This window comes from Mirounga leonina, unplaced genomic scaffold (genome assembly GCF_011800145.1).
Source record: "Mirounga leonina isolate KUSES-001 unplaced genomic scaffold, KU_Mleo_1.0 Mir_154, whole genome shotgun sequence".
NCBI classification, from domain to species: domain Eukaryota; kingdom Metazoa; phylum Chordata; class Mammalia; order Carnivora; family Phocidae; genus Mirounga; species Mirounga leonina.
In genome coordinates this window covers 15,404,132-15,423,431 of record NW_023270389.1, presented here as the reverse complement: position 1 = coordinate 15,423,431, position 19,300 = coordinate 15,404,132, and the positions used below count along the sequence as shown (strand labels likewise).

Below are 19,300 nucleotides of genomic sequence, written 5' to 3'. Positions count from 1 at the left end.
GCAAAAATTTCTTTAGGGCACTATAAGAATTCAAATAAAACTTCAAGTTGCTTTCAAACTACAGAGCCAGTCAGACAGACATGATTTTTTTTTAACCTTAAAGTTATAGATAACCTTTATACCAAGATAAAAAACAGAAAGGGGAATTGTACTTATTCTTTTTTAAAAATATGATTTTTAAATATCAATGGAACTTAAAGAGATAATACTTCCCACCTCTCTCCCCTGGTAAAGTAGGAAAAATGTGATTTCTTTTTCTTTTTTTCTTTTTCTTTTTCTTGTCTCTCTCTCTTGCCCCAGGATGCTCTAAAGATAGCACTTAATTGTGTGTGGGTGTGAGTATTTCTATACAAACCACAGGAGAGTATGCAAATGTGGGAAGTTGGCAGCCCTTTCCTGGAGGCTTGTTGAGTCCATGGTAAGCACACTTCAAAGTTTGCTTCCATCTTCTTGATGGCTCAGAAGTTAGTCCCTTTCTAAAGTGTTTTTTTGTAAGGAGGAAGCTCATTGTCAAGATGGTGACATGCAAAGTGAGGAAAATTTCACAAATTATGATATAGAAATTTATCCTTCTCCTTGGCTTATGTCATGTAATTTTACAAACACACATGCACGCACACACACACACACACACAAAGAGCAAGGTGAACTCACTATTCTAAAAAAAGGTAAAGGTAAGATTTTTCCTGAAAGGATTTGACAGCATGTTTGAGACAGTTATAAATAACTGTCTGTTCTCATAACATACTTGGAATTGGGCACAGGCTAAATGAAATGGCCTGGTATATGTTTTCAAAAGTACACTATTTATTTTATTAAGAATTTAAATACTATTTATTCATTGAATCTGCCTACTTTATTACTTTCAACAGGCTGATTTTCCCAGGAGAAAAATAGCACATTTGGAAGACATGCACAGAGGTACAACATTATGCAAAACTACTCTAAAGATGCATATGAACTGAATGCAGTATAAATTGTAAAGCTTTTCATATACTGGAGGTAAAGACAAACCATCTGTTTACATGGTGGAATGTTGTTGTTTAAAGAAGGCTGTGCCTCACAATCTTGTATGTTCATTGTGACTTTTACATTAGAAAAGGCAGTTAATCTCATCCTTCCTTCAACCCCCCCTCCCACCCCCAGGAGGTAATATACCATCTTAGACTACTGTTTATTTCGGTTTCTAACCTACAGTTTATTTTAAACATATTCATTTCTTTTCATTTTTAAGATATCTCATGGCCACCTGCACGATGAAGTTTCGACTTAAACATCTTGCAAATAAAGTGGATCCAGAGCGATAAAAACCAGAAAACACATGCTGATGCAATCTTTATTTGCACACTGCAAGTAAAGTTTTACAATTTTTAGTACTATTAATTTCATAAAAACACCAAAAAGTAGCATCTTGGCATTGTACTAAATAGAGATTTTAGAAAGCCTAGAAATTGTAGTTCTCAAGTGCTACAGCAAATGAGGGCTGTGTTAGATAAGGCAAGTGTGAGATAAAACGGAGTTTGCCTTTGCAGCTCTTATTATTTTTGGTGGGGTTTTTTTGTTTTGTTTGGTTTGGTTTGGTTTGGTTTGGTCTCTCCCTGCTTTTTGAGTTTCTAATTGCTTCTAATTCTCTTAGAGATTCTGTCATAAAAGGATACCATTCTCCTTACGATTGGTCCACAGCAGTACCCACACCATTCCTTTTAAAAGGTCTTAGGGAGTGCTCGTTTCGGCAGCACATACACTAAAATTGGAATGATACAGAGAAGATTAGCATGGGAGAGACTATGGACCTGAGAAACAAACAGGGTTCTAGAGGGGAGGGGGGATGGGTTAGCCCGGTGATGGGGATTAAGGAGGGCACTACTGCATGGAGCACTGGGTGTGATACGCAAACAATGGATCGTGGATCACCACATCAAAAACTAATGATGTATTGTATGGTGACTAACATAACATAATAAAATTATAAATAAGTAAATAAATAAGTAAATAAATAAGTAAATAAATAAATAAAAGGTCTTAGGGATTTCTGTTGAGAAGAGAAAAAAGGAGAGAAAATTCTGTACTTCCTTTTAAAAACTGAAGGAGAAAAATAAATTCACCGATTAAGTCATGCCAAAAATTTCAGACTCAGTCCCTAATCAATTGAAGGAATATAATCAATGATTTCTTCCTCTTTTCTTTCAAAGGCAGAGCTATTCTAACATGTAACCTCAGAGAATTTGATAGCGCTGTCCCCCCCACTCCTGCTAGGGTAGACTGCTCCTAGGGTAGATCATCATTCAGCTCCCTTTTATACTTTTTTCTTTTCCTTCTGGTATACAGTAGGTACTCTCTTTACCTACCTACTCTTAACTGATTCACTAGACTAATTTTTAAAATTTCCATTTATTCTGTAACATACCAAGATGGATACGCAACAGCTCTAGTTCAAGGGCAAAATTTTACAGCTTCGGTATACTTTCCAGGAAACTTCATTTGATTTTCCAAAATGGACAATTTGTACAATCATGAGAAATAATAAAGAATAGTTGTATTAAATTGCTAAGTTTTGGGGTGGTTTGTTACATAGTATTAGATAAGTGTAAAAGCATTCCAGTCCTTTAATGTCTAAACAAAAATTAATTCCATACTTCAACCTATGAGAAATCAGTGGCTAACATATATTATTCTTTTAGCAATATTATTGGGGAAACATTATGTTACTTTTCAAAAAGCAAAGATTTCATTTAGGTATTCAAAAGTGCATTGTCTGAACGATTACTAAGCTTTCCTATTCAGTGAAAAATGAAATACACTTTGAATTCCAAGATTCAACATTTTAAAACTATATATATAAGGAAAATTAGGAAATGGTGAAAAACATTTAGCAAAAATTTCAAACTCCTCTCTTTTAGCTAGCATTAACAAAGTTATGAAAGCATTTACTTATGAATAAAATATACATATAATGGAAATAAAAAATAATCATAAAAATTGTATCTCATAAGTGGCTTGGTATGAATACAGAAGAGATTCTATTAAGAAAAAATGTGCTGCTTTTCTGCCCACTGAAATCCCAAGATAACCAATGAGAGCTTGATGTAAAAATCATTTGCACATCATGATCCAGAGGTCATGGAGGGAGATATTTAAGCTATTTTAAAAGGAAAATTACTTTTCATCCTTCTTGCTTTACTTCATCATCCAATACACATCACAACCAGCCCTTAGCAGGGCTACTGGCCTGTCGATATTTATGTCAATGCTCTGAGGGATAAATGTGGGGTATAGGAGGACAAAATGTAGGAGGTCTCCCCAGAAAGCGTAAAGACTCTTATTTTCACTCATCCTCCCTTTAGGACATTGTCCAGCTTTCAGCGGTAAAAGGCTTCTGCACACCCAATTCCAATGGTGCTGGACACCAGCTGGATGTCTTATAATTCACCTCAGTTCTGACGCTCTCTACCTGGAGATAGTGTTAGAATCCATAGGTTAAGGATTCAGTCCCACAATACTGCTCCCTCTCCCCACACACATACAAGTTGTCCCCTGTGCTTCTGACAAAACAGCTATATATCCGAGGTTTCCATGACCCCCTCCTCAGGTTTGATTAATTTGCTAGAACAGTTCACAGAACTCAGGAAACCCATATATTCACTAGATTACTAGTTTATTACAAAAGATACAACCCAGGAACAGCCAGAAGGAAGAGATGCTTAGGGCACGGTATGTGGGAAGGGATTCGGAGCTTCTATGCCCTATTCAAACTGGCCATTCTCTGCAAATACCCATGTGTTCACCAACCTAGAAACTCTCTGAACTGTGTCCTTATGGGTTTTTATGGAGGCTTCATAACCCAGGCGTGATCGATTAAATATTGACCATTGGAGTCTGGTCCAACCTCCAGCCCCTCTCCCCTCCCTGGAGGAGAGGAGGTAGGACTGAAAGTTCCAATACTCTCATCACCTGCTTGACACCAGTGGAAACCAACCCCTACCCTTAGGTGAGGTTCAAAAGTCACCTTAGTAACATAGCAAAAGACACTTTTATAGCTCTCATCACCCAGGAAATTCCAAGGGATTTAAGGACTCTCTGCCAGAAATGGGGCCAAAGACCACACACGTATTTTTTCTGAATCACAATATCACAAGAGACTCAAAAAGAGTCTTAGCAGTGGAATACAACAAAGAAGGTAGCAAGGACCAAATATTTATCAAGATAGGCACTGTGCTAAGCACACTACATACATTGTGTTGTTTAATCCTCTATCAGGTGGGAATTACCATTGAACTAGTTTTGTGGATGAACAAACCGAGGCTCAGATATATTTGTGAGTTGCTCATAGTCACACAGCCAGTGAGTGAAAGAGGTGGATTGAAATCTAGGTTTGAAATCTTCATTTCTATGAATATCCTAGTGATTCCAGAGTCTATGTTTTTACAATGTGCTTAACTATTAATTCCAAATGGACTGCACTCCTTTTATTTCATTGATGTTTTAGGTGGTAGGGGGTGGGCTGGGGGTCAAGGGAAGGAGAGACAAACTCAAACAAATTCTAAAACAAACCACTCACAACCATTTTGCCTTTCTCAGTTTTTGATTTTCTAATAACCCACCTTTGGAAAAGAACCATGTTCCTCAAGCTTAGTATTTTTATGAAGTCTGTGGGTTATAATAATTCTCATCAATTTGAAGGCACAAATGACAAATTATTTACCATCCTAGAAAACCAGATTAAGTTCACAAACTCGGGTGGCTCTGAGTTCCTTTCACTCTTACAATAAAGCAGTTCAGAGAAAGATAAATAGAATAAAATTATTTCTTTTGGAAAAATATAAAAATTTCATAAAAAATCTGTTTCTAGCTCGTCAGTATGGAATTTGTCACTAATCATTTTAAACTATGCCCTTTTATGCTTCTTCTGTCTCTTTTAGCTTTCTGAGTAGGTCTTTGATGTAACAAAGACAGTTTCAGACAAGATTTCAGTTCATCTGGAAAAAAAGGTTTAAGTCTGGAGGCAAAATGCAGTGTATTTAAAATTTATATACTCTATAATGCCTTTGTTCTGAACTTGAAGATCCTGAAAAACTTCTAAGCTTCTTTGCCTTCCTCCTCTAAGCTCATTTGTTCTTCCCTTGCTTATTATCATGCAACTGTGACTTTAACGGGGGTGGGGGGGTGGGGGGGGGAGGGGGGGTTCCATCCTTTAACTACATGCAGAGTCATGGCTGACCCTTTCTGATCAATTGCCAATCCATACAGGTTTGACTGATAAAAGAGCCAATTAGATTTAAGCAAATTAAGGGACATCACCAATGTCAACCACTTATTAAACTGAATGCTGAATTCCATGCATACAAAACACTAATGCACTGAGCCCCATTAAGAGTTGAAATCCTAACCCCATTAGTAACTCCAGACCTTGAAGGGGTAAAGGTCACAGGAAAGTTTCATATTTATGGATTAACATTTGGATTCCATTTTTATTTTTTTAATTTTTTTTCCTAGAACTCTTGAACCTTCACTATAATGCTATTCAAGAGCTCAGATTAAATATCTTCTTCATTTCTATGAATATCCTAGTGCTAAATATGAGCATTATGTTATTATAAACAACCAAATAATATAGTAGTTGTAGAAATAGAAAAACCTGAGCATGGAAGTGGTTAGAGATATGCTACAGAAATGAAGGAAAAATAACCCCCCAGACTCCTCCAGTTGACCAAATAATATTTCAAACAAATTTTTAAAATAAAAAGTGTGTGCGATTGGGATTTGCCACTGTGCATTTTTGTGCTGAGCTCTTGGTTCCATGATCCCAGTTGCCTTAATTTCCATCCTCAAAATAACTTGTGTTTATCAGATTGTTTAATCATATTCTTTTTTTGCTTGTTTAGTCAAAGTTGAGAGCCTTATTTTTTTTAATAAAATTAATTTTCTTAACGCAAGAGCAATGAAACAGGGAGATCTGATGGAATTTACTAGGGTTTGAGATTAAATCTTGTTAGACGGGGTTTTAAAAATTTTTTTCCAGCTTTCCTGAGGTATAAACTGCATATTCGTCATTATTTTTTCTCATCAGAAAAATAGAGAAAGGTGGTATCAAATAAGATGTTTCATAACCATCAAATGAGAGATGATTTACCAGGGTAAAAGTTTTTGTACCCTGTGCCCTCCCTCACCTCTTCTTTCCAAATTCCTGTGTAAATTATCCATTATTCTATGCTTACGTAAGTAACCATCATAGGGAGGGAATCGAAGAGCGATGGGTTGGTGCAGTTTGAGAGTATTTCTTACCTCCGATCTCCTGCCCTCTGATCTGTGCCCCCAGTTACATCGGCATGAGCACATTACTCCTACATTGGACAACAGTGTGCAGAGGGGGTCATATTCTCCATAGCTGGTATCAGTAGAAGTTGCTCAGATAGAAGATGAGGCATGAACAAGCTTGAGCAATGAGAAGCTTGCAATTTAAAACTGTTAATTAAGCTATCTGGACTGATTGATTAATTAATTCATTCACTCATATATTATTCATTATGCACCTACGATGTGCCAGGTTTGGTCTAGGCACTGAAGATCAAAACTCTAATACGAAACAGTCCCTGCTGTGTAGGATCTTATAACCAGTGATTGTGACAGTCCCATCAGACAGACCATTTCACTATAATGTGATTGTACCCTAGGACACCTAAGGGCCCTATCTAGGCCTCAGTTGGTAAAAGACAACTTTGTGAAGGACCTATTTCTAAGCTGAAACCTTAAAAATGAGTAGGACTTGGCCAGATCTAGGGGGTCAAGGCAGTTTTCCAGGCCACATTTTTTTTTTTATTAAAGATTTTTATTTATTTATTTGAGACAGAGAGAATGAGAGAGAGAGAGCACATGAGAGGGGGGGGGGTCAGAGGGAGAAGTAGGCTCCCTGCAGAGCAGGGAGCCCGATGTGGGACTCGATCCCAGGGCTCCAGGATCATGACCTGAGCCGAAGGCAGTCGCTTAACCAACTGAGCCACCCAGGCGCCCCTCCAGGCCACATTTGATAGCAAACATTTGATCAAGAAAAAAATAGCATATCTATTTTGTCCAAGCCTTCTATTATTATATTTTTAAACTACACTGAGAAGAAAACATAACTAAGGGTATTATCATTACAAATCTTGCATAATCCAGCACTGAAAGTAAGAATTCCACATCATCAAAAAAGAGACCTAATATTGAAATCAAGCAAACGGCAGAAATGCTAACAATCCAAATATAATGGAAAAGTAAATAGCATATAGAACTTTCTCTGCCCATAAGTTGGTTCACTTCTGTACATCGGTTCATTTATTATTCATTTTGGTACGAAGCACAGTTCACTGGACAAAGGCATGGAAGATTTCTTTAATAACTCTCAGTACTAATTTAATTCTACTTAAACACACATATTCTAGTGAATGCCACATGCTTTTCAGCATGATTTTATGTGTAAATCAGGATAATATGTTTTCAGATCATTAAGTAAAAGGAAGCATGAACTAAAACCTATTTAATCAATGAGGTGTCACCTTTAAACTGCCACAAGGTCATAAAAAAGATAATTTCAAAGCTATAAGTTTCCTAATTGTAATCAACAACAATCTAATGATTAAAAAAAAAAGTATGTCTTAATGGCTGCAATAAACTTGAGCAAATCACTGTCTGTCTTTGAAGACATTTTGCTTCCTCTTTTGGTGAAGGGCCATCTCCCAAATTCTGGATTTCTGACTTTAGAAAGTGAATAACTGCATCATGCCCAGAGAGTATGGGCCTACAGAAGAGCATGGTAATGGCATGAATAAGCGTCCACAGAGTAGAGATAAAAGTAAACTCAGCAGTTGACTTCAGGTTGATTGTGCCGCTAGAAAGAAAATTTTAGTTCTTCCTGTTTGCCTAATATTAACTCTTCTACTAACCACTGACAGATACAGACACAGACTGTATACTGAGTTTGCATGAGAAGCTTGCTATGTTTAACTGAATTGTATATATACATGCACACAGAGATATTGACCCCAAATTATTAGGCATTCCAAAGTGCATGAACAATGAATTAAATTCACCCTATTTTATGAATGTGATGTAACTTTAGATGGTTTGTAACTCACAAACCATATAAATCAGTATGAATGCCATAAAAGGAATATATAACTCATTAAATACCTATATATCCTGTTAAGAAGGTATTGCTGTGTAATTTAAAAATTTCCCTAAGGCACTAATCACTGTTTAATTTCTAAATGTGAATAAAGGGTATTATATACTAAGGTATAGAGTCATCAAATGTTCTGTCCTTTCCAGCATGTTGAGTTAGATTAAAAAATGAAGATACGAATACCTAAGGTTTCTTTGCTTGATTTTGTTTGTTTTGGTTTTTTGGTCTCAATTCTTAAACAAGCCCCTATCTAAATCCAATCCCCATTTTTTATTATCGGTTTCTGAAACATGACACTAAGTCGTTCAGCTCCAACTGTCTCTTTCAAGCATTCTTAAACAAGGTGGCTTCTGCCATTTAGAGTTTCAGGTGTTTTGGTAAACATCTATTCATTAAGTCTTATAATGTCATGAAAGGTAGATAACAGTGAGGGGTTTTCATGATACAGCAGGTATTAAATCTTTCCTTGGGAGAAGCCGTCTACACAAACCACAGATTAACTCTTCATTGTCCTCTCGTGATGAGGTTTTTGCTGCTCTTATACCCTTTGTGGTGGGAGAGGTATTTATCCAGTCCTGCTGTTTAACAACATAGTGACATTCTCCCCTAGTCCAGAGCACACTGGTGTTTGAAGCTGAGCTACGAGACAGCCATTGGGTTTGGAGTCCTATGCCTTTAGTATTTTCAGAAAACTGACATTCCTGAACTCTACATTGAGAATCACGATCTTATTATTTTGAGGCATGCTTTTTTGTTCAAGGGCTGTCCATACCAATCTAACAGGGAGTTTTCTTCTTAGCAATTAGTCCCACCAAGAGTTAAAACAAGGGTGGGGTTGACTTCAGATCAAAATAATAATTCTAAATAAGTTAAATCAGTTATTTATACAGATAGTTAAAATATCTTGGCTGTATCACATTTCAAGTATAAAAGTGACACTACTGAACTCTAATCATTAGGACATGGAAGTTAAAGGCGTTTTTCCAGTGGTGTGAGTGACTTTGCTTTTCTATTGCTGCACACTGCCCTTTTTTTGGCAAATGGAAAGGTATAGATATATAAGGTTCTTCAAAAAACCAGGAAGGAGAACCAAAGCTCAAACTGAAAATACAAGTTTGGGATTTAAATGAAGTCTCAAACAAAAAAAAAATTCCCCAGTCTTTTTAACATGCAAAGCAAGAGATACATATGTATGATATATACCTTTGCATACGCACAGTGCAAGATGAAAGTGGTCTCAACAGACCAATAAAAAAATCAATAAAAGGGTCTCAACCAAACAAAACAACCACAACCCAAACGACCAGAAATACGATTGAGCTTCTAAGTTCTAAAAAAAAAAAAATTAATTTTCACAATAAACGAGCACTCAGTGGAGACTTAGTAGTAGAGCATTTATATAAATCTATGTAGCCAAGTTGTTCATAGACTTACCCCCTGGTGGCATTGCAAATGTTACAGGATCACTCATCAAGCTGCCTTGGCTATTTGAAACATTCACTTGTACAGTATAGTTAGTAAAAGGAACCAACCCCTTGATGAGTACCCAACGGTTGGTCTCTTCACCACGGTGCATGGCTTGTGTGCCATTCAGAAGAGTGTAGTTATTATCTGCTGATAAAAAAGGAAAATTTTGAAAATTAGTGTATATTTAAGAGTTCATTCATTCATCATAGTGATCAAAATAACTGAACTGTTATTCTAAGAGTGAAGCTGTTCACAAGTATCATGCATGTAAGGGAAACTTCGACACGGACATATTAAATATCCCATGATGGATTATTTACAATTGTTTGAGGGTTTTTTTTTCATCCTTGGATTTTATATGATGTACAAACTGAAGGAAATCACACTCTTTCCCCCATCTAGAGTGGTTTTGGATATAAATAGCATATTCAAATTATACATGGCAGATACTTCATGTGTTATCAATTGGGGTGATTATTGCTTGTTTTCCTTGAGAGGTAGGTACAATGCTTTCCTATTACCTCTTTAAATCGGAATTGGCCAGAATATGCTGAAAAGCAGTCTGTGTCTACTTGGATCAGAAGATCTGTTTTTAGCTCTATGCCAAACCACAGAGACTGCCTGACTGTGTACAAGGATCACCATCAATGTACCGTCACTGAGCTCCACCACCACCACCATCCTTCTAAAACTTGAGCAAACCCATTCTCAAATAGAGCATGTCTAAGATACAGAAAAATTCTGCTGCTCAGTAATAGGGTTTGATCTCCCTCTCCCACACAAATGAATTACATTCAAGGTTCAGAAGAGTCAGAAATTAGGCTTAAAACAAGGAAAAGATTATAACTGAAAATCCTGCCCTAACATTTATTTCATTGTCTACATTCGACGCTTCCCTGAAAAGTTTACATGAGGTGAATTTTTCAGAATATTGCTGAAATTTAGTAAAATTTAGTCATTATTCCTAAAACACAGAAGAGTCATGAAGAATAGTAATATTTACCTCAAATAGCCTTTTTTCTTTGCCAAAACACTTTTGCTGTACATCCCTTTAATCTCCCCCACACAAATTCTACAAATATAGGCAAATGAATAAAAAACACAGATGGTGTTGGACTTTAAGGGGAAAGGATATTTGCAGTATTTCCAGATAATGATACAATCTTTATTGGTTGAATGTTTAAAAATTAAAAGATGGCCACATACCGATAATGATCTTGCATTGTATGGTAAACAGAATTTAATAGTTGCAATATTTACCAAAAATATCATATTTTGACACAGTTTTGTAGCAGAATATGGTGCAATGAAAAGTACATGAATTTGGTTGTCAGAAAGTTCTGCATCTGAGCCTGTCCTTATCATTCTTGAAAAGTGTGCTCTTTGCTAAGTTACTCAGTATGTCTGAACCTCATGTTTTTCATCTGTGAGCTGGGAATGATAATATTTTGATTGCAATGTTACTGTGAAGATTAAGTGAGATCATTTCTTCACATTACCCAGCATATAACAGGTATTCATCTACAGCAACTAGGAAGTGTGACTGCTTTTACTGTAATACAATTGATACGTTCCACACAAACATTTACAACTAGCAAGTGATTAAGAATTATACACTCTGGGGGCGCCTGGGTGGCTCAGTCATTAAGCGCCTGCCTTCGGCTCAGGTCATGATCCCAGGGTCCTGGGATCGAGCCCCGCATCGGGCTCCCTGCTCGGCGGGAAGCCTGCTTCTCCTTCCCCCACTCCCCCTCCTTGTGTTCCCTCTCTCGCTGTGTCTCTCTCTGTCAAATAAATAAAATCTTTAAAAAAAAAAAAAAAAAAGAATTATACACTCTGTATTTTACTTCCTCCGTAGCAATTACCTACCTATTACATTTTCCCTCTCTCCCACCCAACATGTATATTAATCAAAATTCTAATTTTTTTCAATGAACAAAACAACATTAATCACATCTGTTACCACTAGGTCATTGTCCCATAAGGTTATACGTCAAACTCTATAATTAATAAAGGATCAAATGATGTGAAAGAGGATCTCATATCTAGTTATGAGCATTTTCATAAAATGTGGGTAAAGCAGACAGTAACTTTAAAAAAAACCAAAAAATTTAAAAAGATACTTATAATAGCTCTGGGAAGAAGGATGTAGCTGAAAAAAATTATTGCTGCAAAATACACAGGTATATGTTAAGTGTTTTCCATAACCAGAAGAAATCCCTAGTGTCATGCAAGAATTTATTACTCTGAACTTGAAACTGGCATAAAGGAGGGTTTTATTCCCAAGGGAATAAATGGTACTTAAGGGCTGAAACATGGGGATGATAATTTCTATTCCGTTTTAGTAAAATAAAATAAAGATATGTTCACTGCTTGAGATTTAAGTTCCTAAAAAGGAAATAGACACCACAGATGTCTATGTGGAACACATAATCAACAAGAAGTTCTGAAACCTCAAAAGTGGCCTCGAAAAGACATTTCCACATGACACTCTATTAGCGCTCACAGGTTCTTTGTAACTAGTCAACCTGATTAGACAGATTATTGACTCCAACTGCATGCAGAGAGCAGGCTTTGCTAGGTTCTGATAACAATATGCTCAAGATGTACAAGACATTGTTCCTGCACTCAAGAAATCTGGTTCAGATTTACTCTCAATCCCTGGTAAGCACTGTTGAAGAAAAATTACATTATCCGCATTTGAAGACCTCAAGTTCCCATAATGTCTGAAGTACTGTAACAGTGCACACCTTACGAAAAATTGAAGATTGCAAAATAACGATGAGAGTTCTAAAATTAAGCCAAGAGAATACAATTTTACAAATTTTAAGCCAGGTGCAAAGGCAAGAACAAGGAGTTAACATCTATGATTTTAATATTGGTGAGGGTTTTTTCCCTTATATTTTGTTTGTTTCTGAAGCAAATTTCTAGCTGTAAAACAAACACTGTTGCTAGCTTTGAAAATGGCATGGCAGGGGCAAATATATTAAATACCACTTTATTCTAAGTTTCCCAGATAACATTAATACATGGTAATTATACAATTAGTTGTAACATTAAGTTCTAGTTATAGAACAATGATTACTCAGTAATTATAAGAAGTATATAATTACTCAATAATTATGAGAAGTATGCAATTACATAACCATTTTGTTCAGCTCAAAAAAGAACTTGTGTATCTCCAGGAACCACACAGCTGAGTGAGTCCAATGCTCCCCAATCCCCGCTCACATGCAGCTCCATTCATAGGCCTAGAGCAACCGGCAGGATTTTAACCCTCGGGAAAGCTCACAAACCCCCAGATTCAAAACCAAAACCAGATCCACAGATTTGGGCTCTTTCTCCACTTTGTTCTGTCTTCTCTTTCTTCCTTTGAACTTGACCAGTTTGAGTTCTGAGATCTCGGGGGAAAATTCTTAAAATGCAAGTCCTCAGATCACCCGCTCTTGAGAGGGTCTCGCTTTACTGCTTTTCACTGCATAAACTTTATTTTCAGTGGGCTGGAAAATTCAGCCCCGTTGGTTCGGCCTCAAGGATCAAGCTAGAAAATGCTAAAATGATAAGCATTTCCTATCATAGGTGCCCATTTCTGTCTGGTCACCCTCGGTGCTGACCCTATTTGTAAGTATAAGTGGATGGTGCAGGCCCAGTTAAGCTCCTGTGTCCTGGAACCACAGCTTGTCTTCACACTGCCCCCAGGTACTGAGTTTGAAGTAGAGTTCCCCTCATCCACCTCTCTGGCTGTGGTCTGCACCACTGGGCTTTAACCTGGGGGTCACACTAAGCACTTTGCAGATGGGGTTGTCTACACTAGTGTTTCAGGGTCCACCTACATCAAAGTCATATGGTGATACTTCATCAAAATCCACAGAGCTGAGTTCCACTCCAGACCTACCAAATGAGACTATTCGAAGGCAGGGCGCAGGAATCACTGGTGATTCTTCTTAAGCATGTAGAACAACTCATTTTAGGGTTATTTAATCCATGTTCAAGCTAGTCTTAAAGTAATGATCAAAATTCATTTCCTCTGTTTCCCAAAATAATTAGGTCTCTTTTGACATAATGATGCCTTCAGACTCTAGCTTTGGGCTATAAAATGTTTAGTTTCTTTGTGAAATAATGCATCTTCAGAAAGTATAGAGTGGACTCTTAAACCAGATCTATTTTTACAGACTAAAAAATCTGGTAAATTGTTCTATAAGAAACATTTAAATATACATAAAATAATTTTTAAAATGAGTAGTCATTTTGCACATCAGAGAACCATCACTTCAGGATTTCTGATAAGTATTTCTCTCTCTCCCTTTCAATCTCACCACTGAAGATACAGGGGAAGGAGAGATCCTTTGTATATTGTCCAACATCATGCATCACAAGCAAAAAATAAATAAATAAATAAATAAAACAAAAAAACAAACAGAAAAAAGAAACAAGTTTTGTGTAGATCACATAAAATTTTCAAATAAACTCCTGGATGCTGCCTCAGGATATTCTACATTCTAAGAAGTTAATTCATTCAGTCCTAGTTTTCTACTTTATTCTGAAGAAAAAAGTGTTAAATTGGGAAACAGCCAACATAAATCTATGCCCAACAGATTTTACTTGTAAAGAACATTTTCTTAGCTTCAGATATGAAATCTTACAAAAATGTTAATAGCATTCATGCCCATTTTTTAAGGCTAAAAAATCTTACATTTAATATTATTTGTTGAATAGTAGGATATTTTAGTATATTTTTTATACAATTATTTTTTTAAGCAAAAACCAGCGTAAATAGATACATATGATCCAGGGATGCGTAAATGATTGCTGTCTCAGGAATATCGTCCTATGGGGTTCTCCAGATTGATATAACATAAATAGGTATCCTTTCCCATTCATGTTATAATCATTGTCACAAGAATTTTAATGCACCATATATTCCATAATTTTTTTTTTCCTCTGTGCTGTACTGCTCTGACCTTTTCAATATTCTATAATTTGACTGGCTGGCCATTTCGGTTCTCTCCTTTTTACAGCCTTATTAACTTGTGGAAAAGAGGTGAAATGAACAACCAATCAGAATACATAATATTGCAAAGGTCAGCGTTGTCTTGTACAGTATCATCACATACAGAAGACTGTATGCCAGGCATTAACATCTTGATATCTTATTCATGTGACAAAGATTGTAACAAGAACAGAAAATGGCACAACATGAATCCATTCTCATGACAAAGATTATAATGAGAAATGACAGTGAACAAACCAAGTTGATTCTTGTTACCTTGTGAGGATTTTCCATGTCAGACCTGGTTCTGCTTTAAGTTAGCCTTTTTCTGAATCCAATTACACCTTAAGGTAGGAAAGGTGTTAACTAATTTTCCCACTTCTTGCTGTAAAAAGAAAATGCTATATTTTCCTGGTATTGAGGTCTCAATTTTAGTGTTGTTCAGCTCCACGTCATTATCACAGGATTCTGCCAATCCCCAAATCAAAAGACATGGAATGACAAACCGCAGATCTGGGCAAAGTGGTGAATAAGGCCTTTAATGTGAGCTAATAATTCTAGGTCACTCTATAGCATGTGTTAATATTTAAATTACATTTATTTATTATTTCTAAAGTTATTATTTCAAATTATTTTCCCCAAAATAATTTCCCCAAAACGTGCATCCTCCAAACTCCATTATGATCACAGATATCACCTTGGCAGAGATCTGAACGGCACTGGGTATTTGTTCCTATTTAAGTTAACATATGGTTAAAGAGACCTATTCCTGGCCTTAAATTGTTGCCAACATAGGAAATATTTATAGAAGACGTAGCTGTCTTCTCCGCAGAACATTTTGAAAGAGAAAGAAATGAGTAACCTGTGAGCGACTCAGCACCCTGAGAAGGACAGTGCTCTATTAATGCATCATATTTCTTACCATTATTGTAATTACTCTAATGTGATTTTTAATTAGTTGTCATCTAGTAAAAGCTGTGCTTCTTTGATTCCTCTTTAGAGTGGTCACTCTGCTAGAATGACAATTGTACTTCAGGGAATAAATCCATAGAATATTTCATCAACTCACCAAAAGATGCTTAAGAAACCCCTGCCCTGAGTCTGTGATCATGCAGAGCATTAAGAGCTCTGTAAATACTGAGGATTTTTTGTTTTGTTTTGTTTTTTAATGTGTGGCAAGACTATTGCTAATGTTGTACAATTACTCTTCCAAATATTTAAAATATCGTTTAAACATGTCCTTTGGAGCATGGTTTCTTTTCATCAATTTTGCTTTATATACCAGTCAGGTTTTCCTAAATGGATCTCATTTTATTAATATCAGAAAAGAACTGTGTGTGTGTGTGTGTGTGTGTGCAGATAGATTTCACAAGAGTAAATCAAGAGGTTTGTTATGATTGTGGTAAAATAGGGAAGCATGGTCCATTTTCATCAACTGTGTTATACTCTGGAAAGTCAGATTTTTTTCTACTTTGATTTATATTTTCCCCATTTAGACAAAGTGTTAGTTTCACAAATGAACAAACTACTGCCATTATCTCAATCAGCCAAGAGCTATTTGGGAAAATATGCTACCATTTGGGAAAATATGCTACCATGGAAAGTGCTCTACAGCTTCCAGAGTAAATACTGGACATGAACACTGCTAATTGATTAGCAGAAGCTGATGTTTCCTTTTGGAATTCTAGGACAGCCTTACTAAACACACAGACCATGCTGAACTTCTAGTACTACCGTGATCAAATGCATAGCTCAACAATCATTATTGATCACTGAGCAACTTATCCCCAATTCTTAATGAAACGCTTACAATTTTCTTTTCAGTTAGTTAGACATATATGCTTGAGACAGATTCTCCATTAAAGGAGAACATCAATTTCAGGTGAGAATTATATCATGTTCTGTAGTGACTTCTGCCTGCCTTATGCGCTGCCGTCACATCGTCCTGTGTTCTTGTACTAGTTATCTACTGCTGTGTAATGACATTACCACAAGCTGAGCAGCTCAAAACAACATATATCTCTTATCTCATACTTTCTGTGGGTCAGGGGCCTGGACACACTTTACTGGCTCTTCTGCTTAGGATCTCAAAAGGTTGCAATCGAGGTGTTGGCTGGGACCACAGTCCCATCTCAAGGCTCTACTGGGGAAGGATCACCTCCAGCTCAGGTAGTTGTTGATAGCTTTCTGTTCTTTTCAGGCTACTGGAACTGAGTGCCTCAGTTTCCTGAAGGTTATTGGCCCTCAGTTGCTAGCTGGTTGTTGCCTAGAGATTGCTCTCATTTCTTTCCAATTGGGTCTCCCCAACATGGCTGCCTGCTTTATCAAAGCCAGCAAGGAAGCTAGTCTCCCAGCAAGATGTGTTACAATCTTATGTAATGTCACAGAACTAACATCCTACCTTCTCTGCCATAGTCTATTGGATAGGGGCAAGCCACAGGTTTTGACTACACGCTAGGGGAAGAGATTACACAAGTGTGAGTACCAGGAGGTTAGGATAATCCTATGCTATCTTAGAGTCTGTGTGTTACGGTTTCCAAACTGTGGAAATGAATCACCTTGCTGAAAAGAGAATTACGCATAAATTGTGAACTTTCAAAAGTTTATGTTTTTTTGGGTAAGAATGGATATATTAGTATGACAGAATTACCTTTCCAAAATGCTTTTCAAAATGGAAAAAAAAAAACCAAAACTAGGAGAACAAAAATAATAGTATTAACAAAAACAGCTGAAAATCCTGGAGCAAATGTATAAAGGAAAAGGAACAAATTTTTTTTTTTTTTAAGATTTTATTTATTTATTTGAGAGAGAGAGAGAATGAGAGAGAGAGAGCATGAGGGGGGGAGGGTCAGAGGGAGAAGCAGACTCCCCGCTGAGCAGGGAGCCTGATGTGGGACTCGATTCCGGGACTCCAGGATCATGACCTGAGCCGAAGGCAGTCGCTTAACCAACTGAGCCACCCAGGAGCCCGGAAAAGGAACAAATTAACGACATTAATTTTGAAACCTCACAACAAAAGAAGATATGGTACATTTATGCTCAGCATAGCACAGTTCCTAACTCTGCTCCTAGAGTAAGTAATAAAAACCAAGGAAAATCCTCAGAACTCTTACTAGTCTTCTCCAGTCTGAAGGGAAATGAACTGAGTTGAGTCCATAGAAATAGGAAGAGTGGCCATTCTACTGACCACTGTGCTGAGTTGGGGGAAGAAGCTGGTGTTACTAGGAGTAGGAGATGAAAATGAATAAATGGAGTGGGGGTTGCTACAAGAGACATCTGATGGGATTTCAGAGGAGACTGAGAAACTAGATCCCCTAGAATTTGGCCCAATGCATTTATTCATATCTTTGAATTTGCTCCCATTCCCTCCCCTCCCTACCCCAAGGCTACAGACAAGGACATTAATCACAACACCCAGTTCTCAAAGCTTAGGTTGAGGGAGGACTAACTTGCACCAGAAAGGAAAGGAAGTGGCCATGCTCAGAACAAGACCAAAGTCTGGACAGAGCTGCCCATACAAGGCATAAGCAAAATAAATTTTAAAGAAGAAATAACATACATATAGCCAGAAGAAAAGAAACGATCCCAACATAATAAGACAAAGTAACCACATGGCTATGGGGGAGAAAAATGATGCATATTCACTATACAATGAAAAAGAATATTGCAAAGCCAGAAAAACAAATTGGAAATTAGAAAAAAAATCATTAAGTATCTAATAAACTTAGAAAAAGTATGAAACACAATAGAAACAGCTAAAAATTAAAATCAATGGCATGATAGAAAGCCTTAAGATAATCATAATCAATGCATAAGAAAAAAAATCAAGAGATTATAACAACAAAAGAGAAGATGATAGATATATTCAAAGAAAATGATCAGAAATATAATTAGGATTTTTTTTTTTAAAGCAAGGATAGCTAGAGCTCATGTGGATACTGACTACAGGGCTGCCAATTAGATGCTGCCACCTGGGGACTACAAAGCTTGATGGAATGAAACAGTAACTCAGGTCAGTTAGGGGTTCCTCTAGATTCTCTAGAACTGTTGAGAATGCAGAAGCAGAGCTGCAATTGTCCAGGGCCACTGAGTGGTTGTGCTGCCCTGGGAGTGGGGGAGGGGGAGGCGGGGGTGGTAGGGAGGCCAAGCTTGTCTGGGCCAAGCTAATTGTGGTCTCCACACAAGTCTGACTCTCCAGCTTTCCTGACAACCTTTTGAAATGCTCAGTTCTCTTGTAATAATTCATTTTTGCCTTACTTAACCAGACTTGTTTCTGTTGTTTGCTACCAAGAAACCACTAATGAATTGAGAGAGGATGGAAATGATGTTCTGCATTTGTTGACACGGGTTATTTATAGGGAGTGGGATTCATTGTCATTTCTATATTACATACTTTTTAAGTTAGCATACATAATTTTTGAAAATCAAAAGCCTCATGAAAGACTTAAATACACACGGAAAATATATAAATTGTATTTATTTATTTATTTTATTTATTATTATTATTTTTAAAGATTTTATTTATTTGAGAGAGAGAATGAGAGAGAGCACATGAGAGCGGGGAGGGTCAGAGGGAGAAGCAGGCTCCCCACGGAGCAGGGAGCCCGATGCGGGACTCGATCCCGGGACTCCAGGATCATGACCTGAGCCGAAGGCAGTCGCTTAACCAACTGAGCCACCCAGGC

General features: G+C 37.0%; 1 protein-coding gene and 1 pseudogene across 1 annotated transcript in view; one reads left to right on the top strand and one right to left on the bottom strand.

Moving 5' to 3' along the window:
- USH2A (usherin) overlaps positions 1-19,300 on the bottom strand; it is a 702,118-nt gene that overhangs the window by 270,568 nt on the left and 412,250 nt on the right. The window contains exon 37 of the mRNA XM_035010130.1: positions 9,593-9,772. Coding sequence (XP_034866021.1) covers positions 9,593-9,772 — 180 coding nt within the window. The remainder of the gene's footprint in view (positions 1-9,592; positions 9,773-19,300) is intronic.
- On the top strand, positions 1,721-1,815 carry LOC118014591 (annotated as a pseudogene).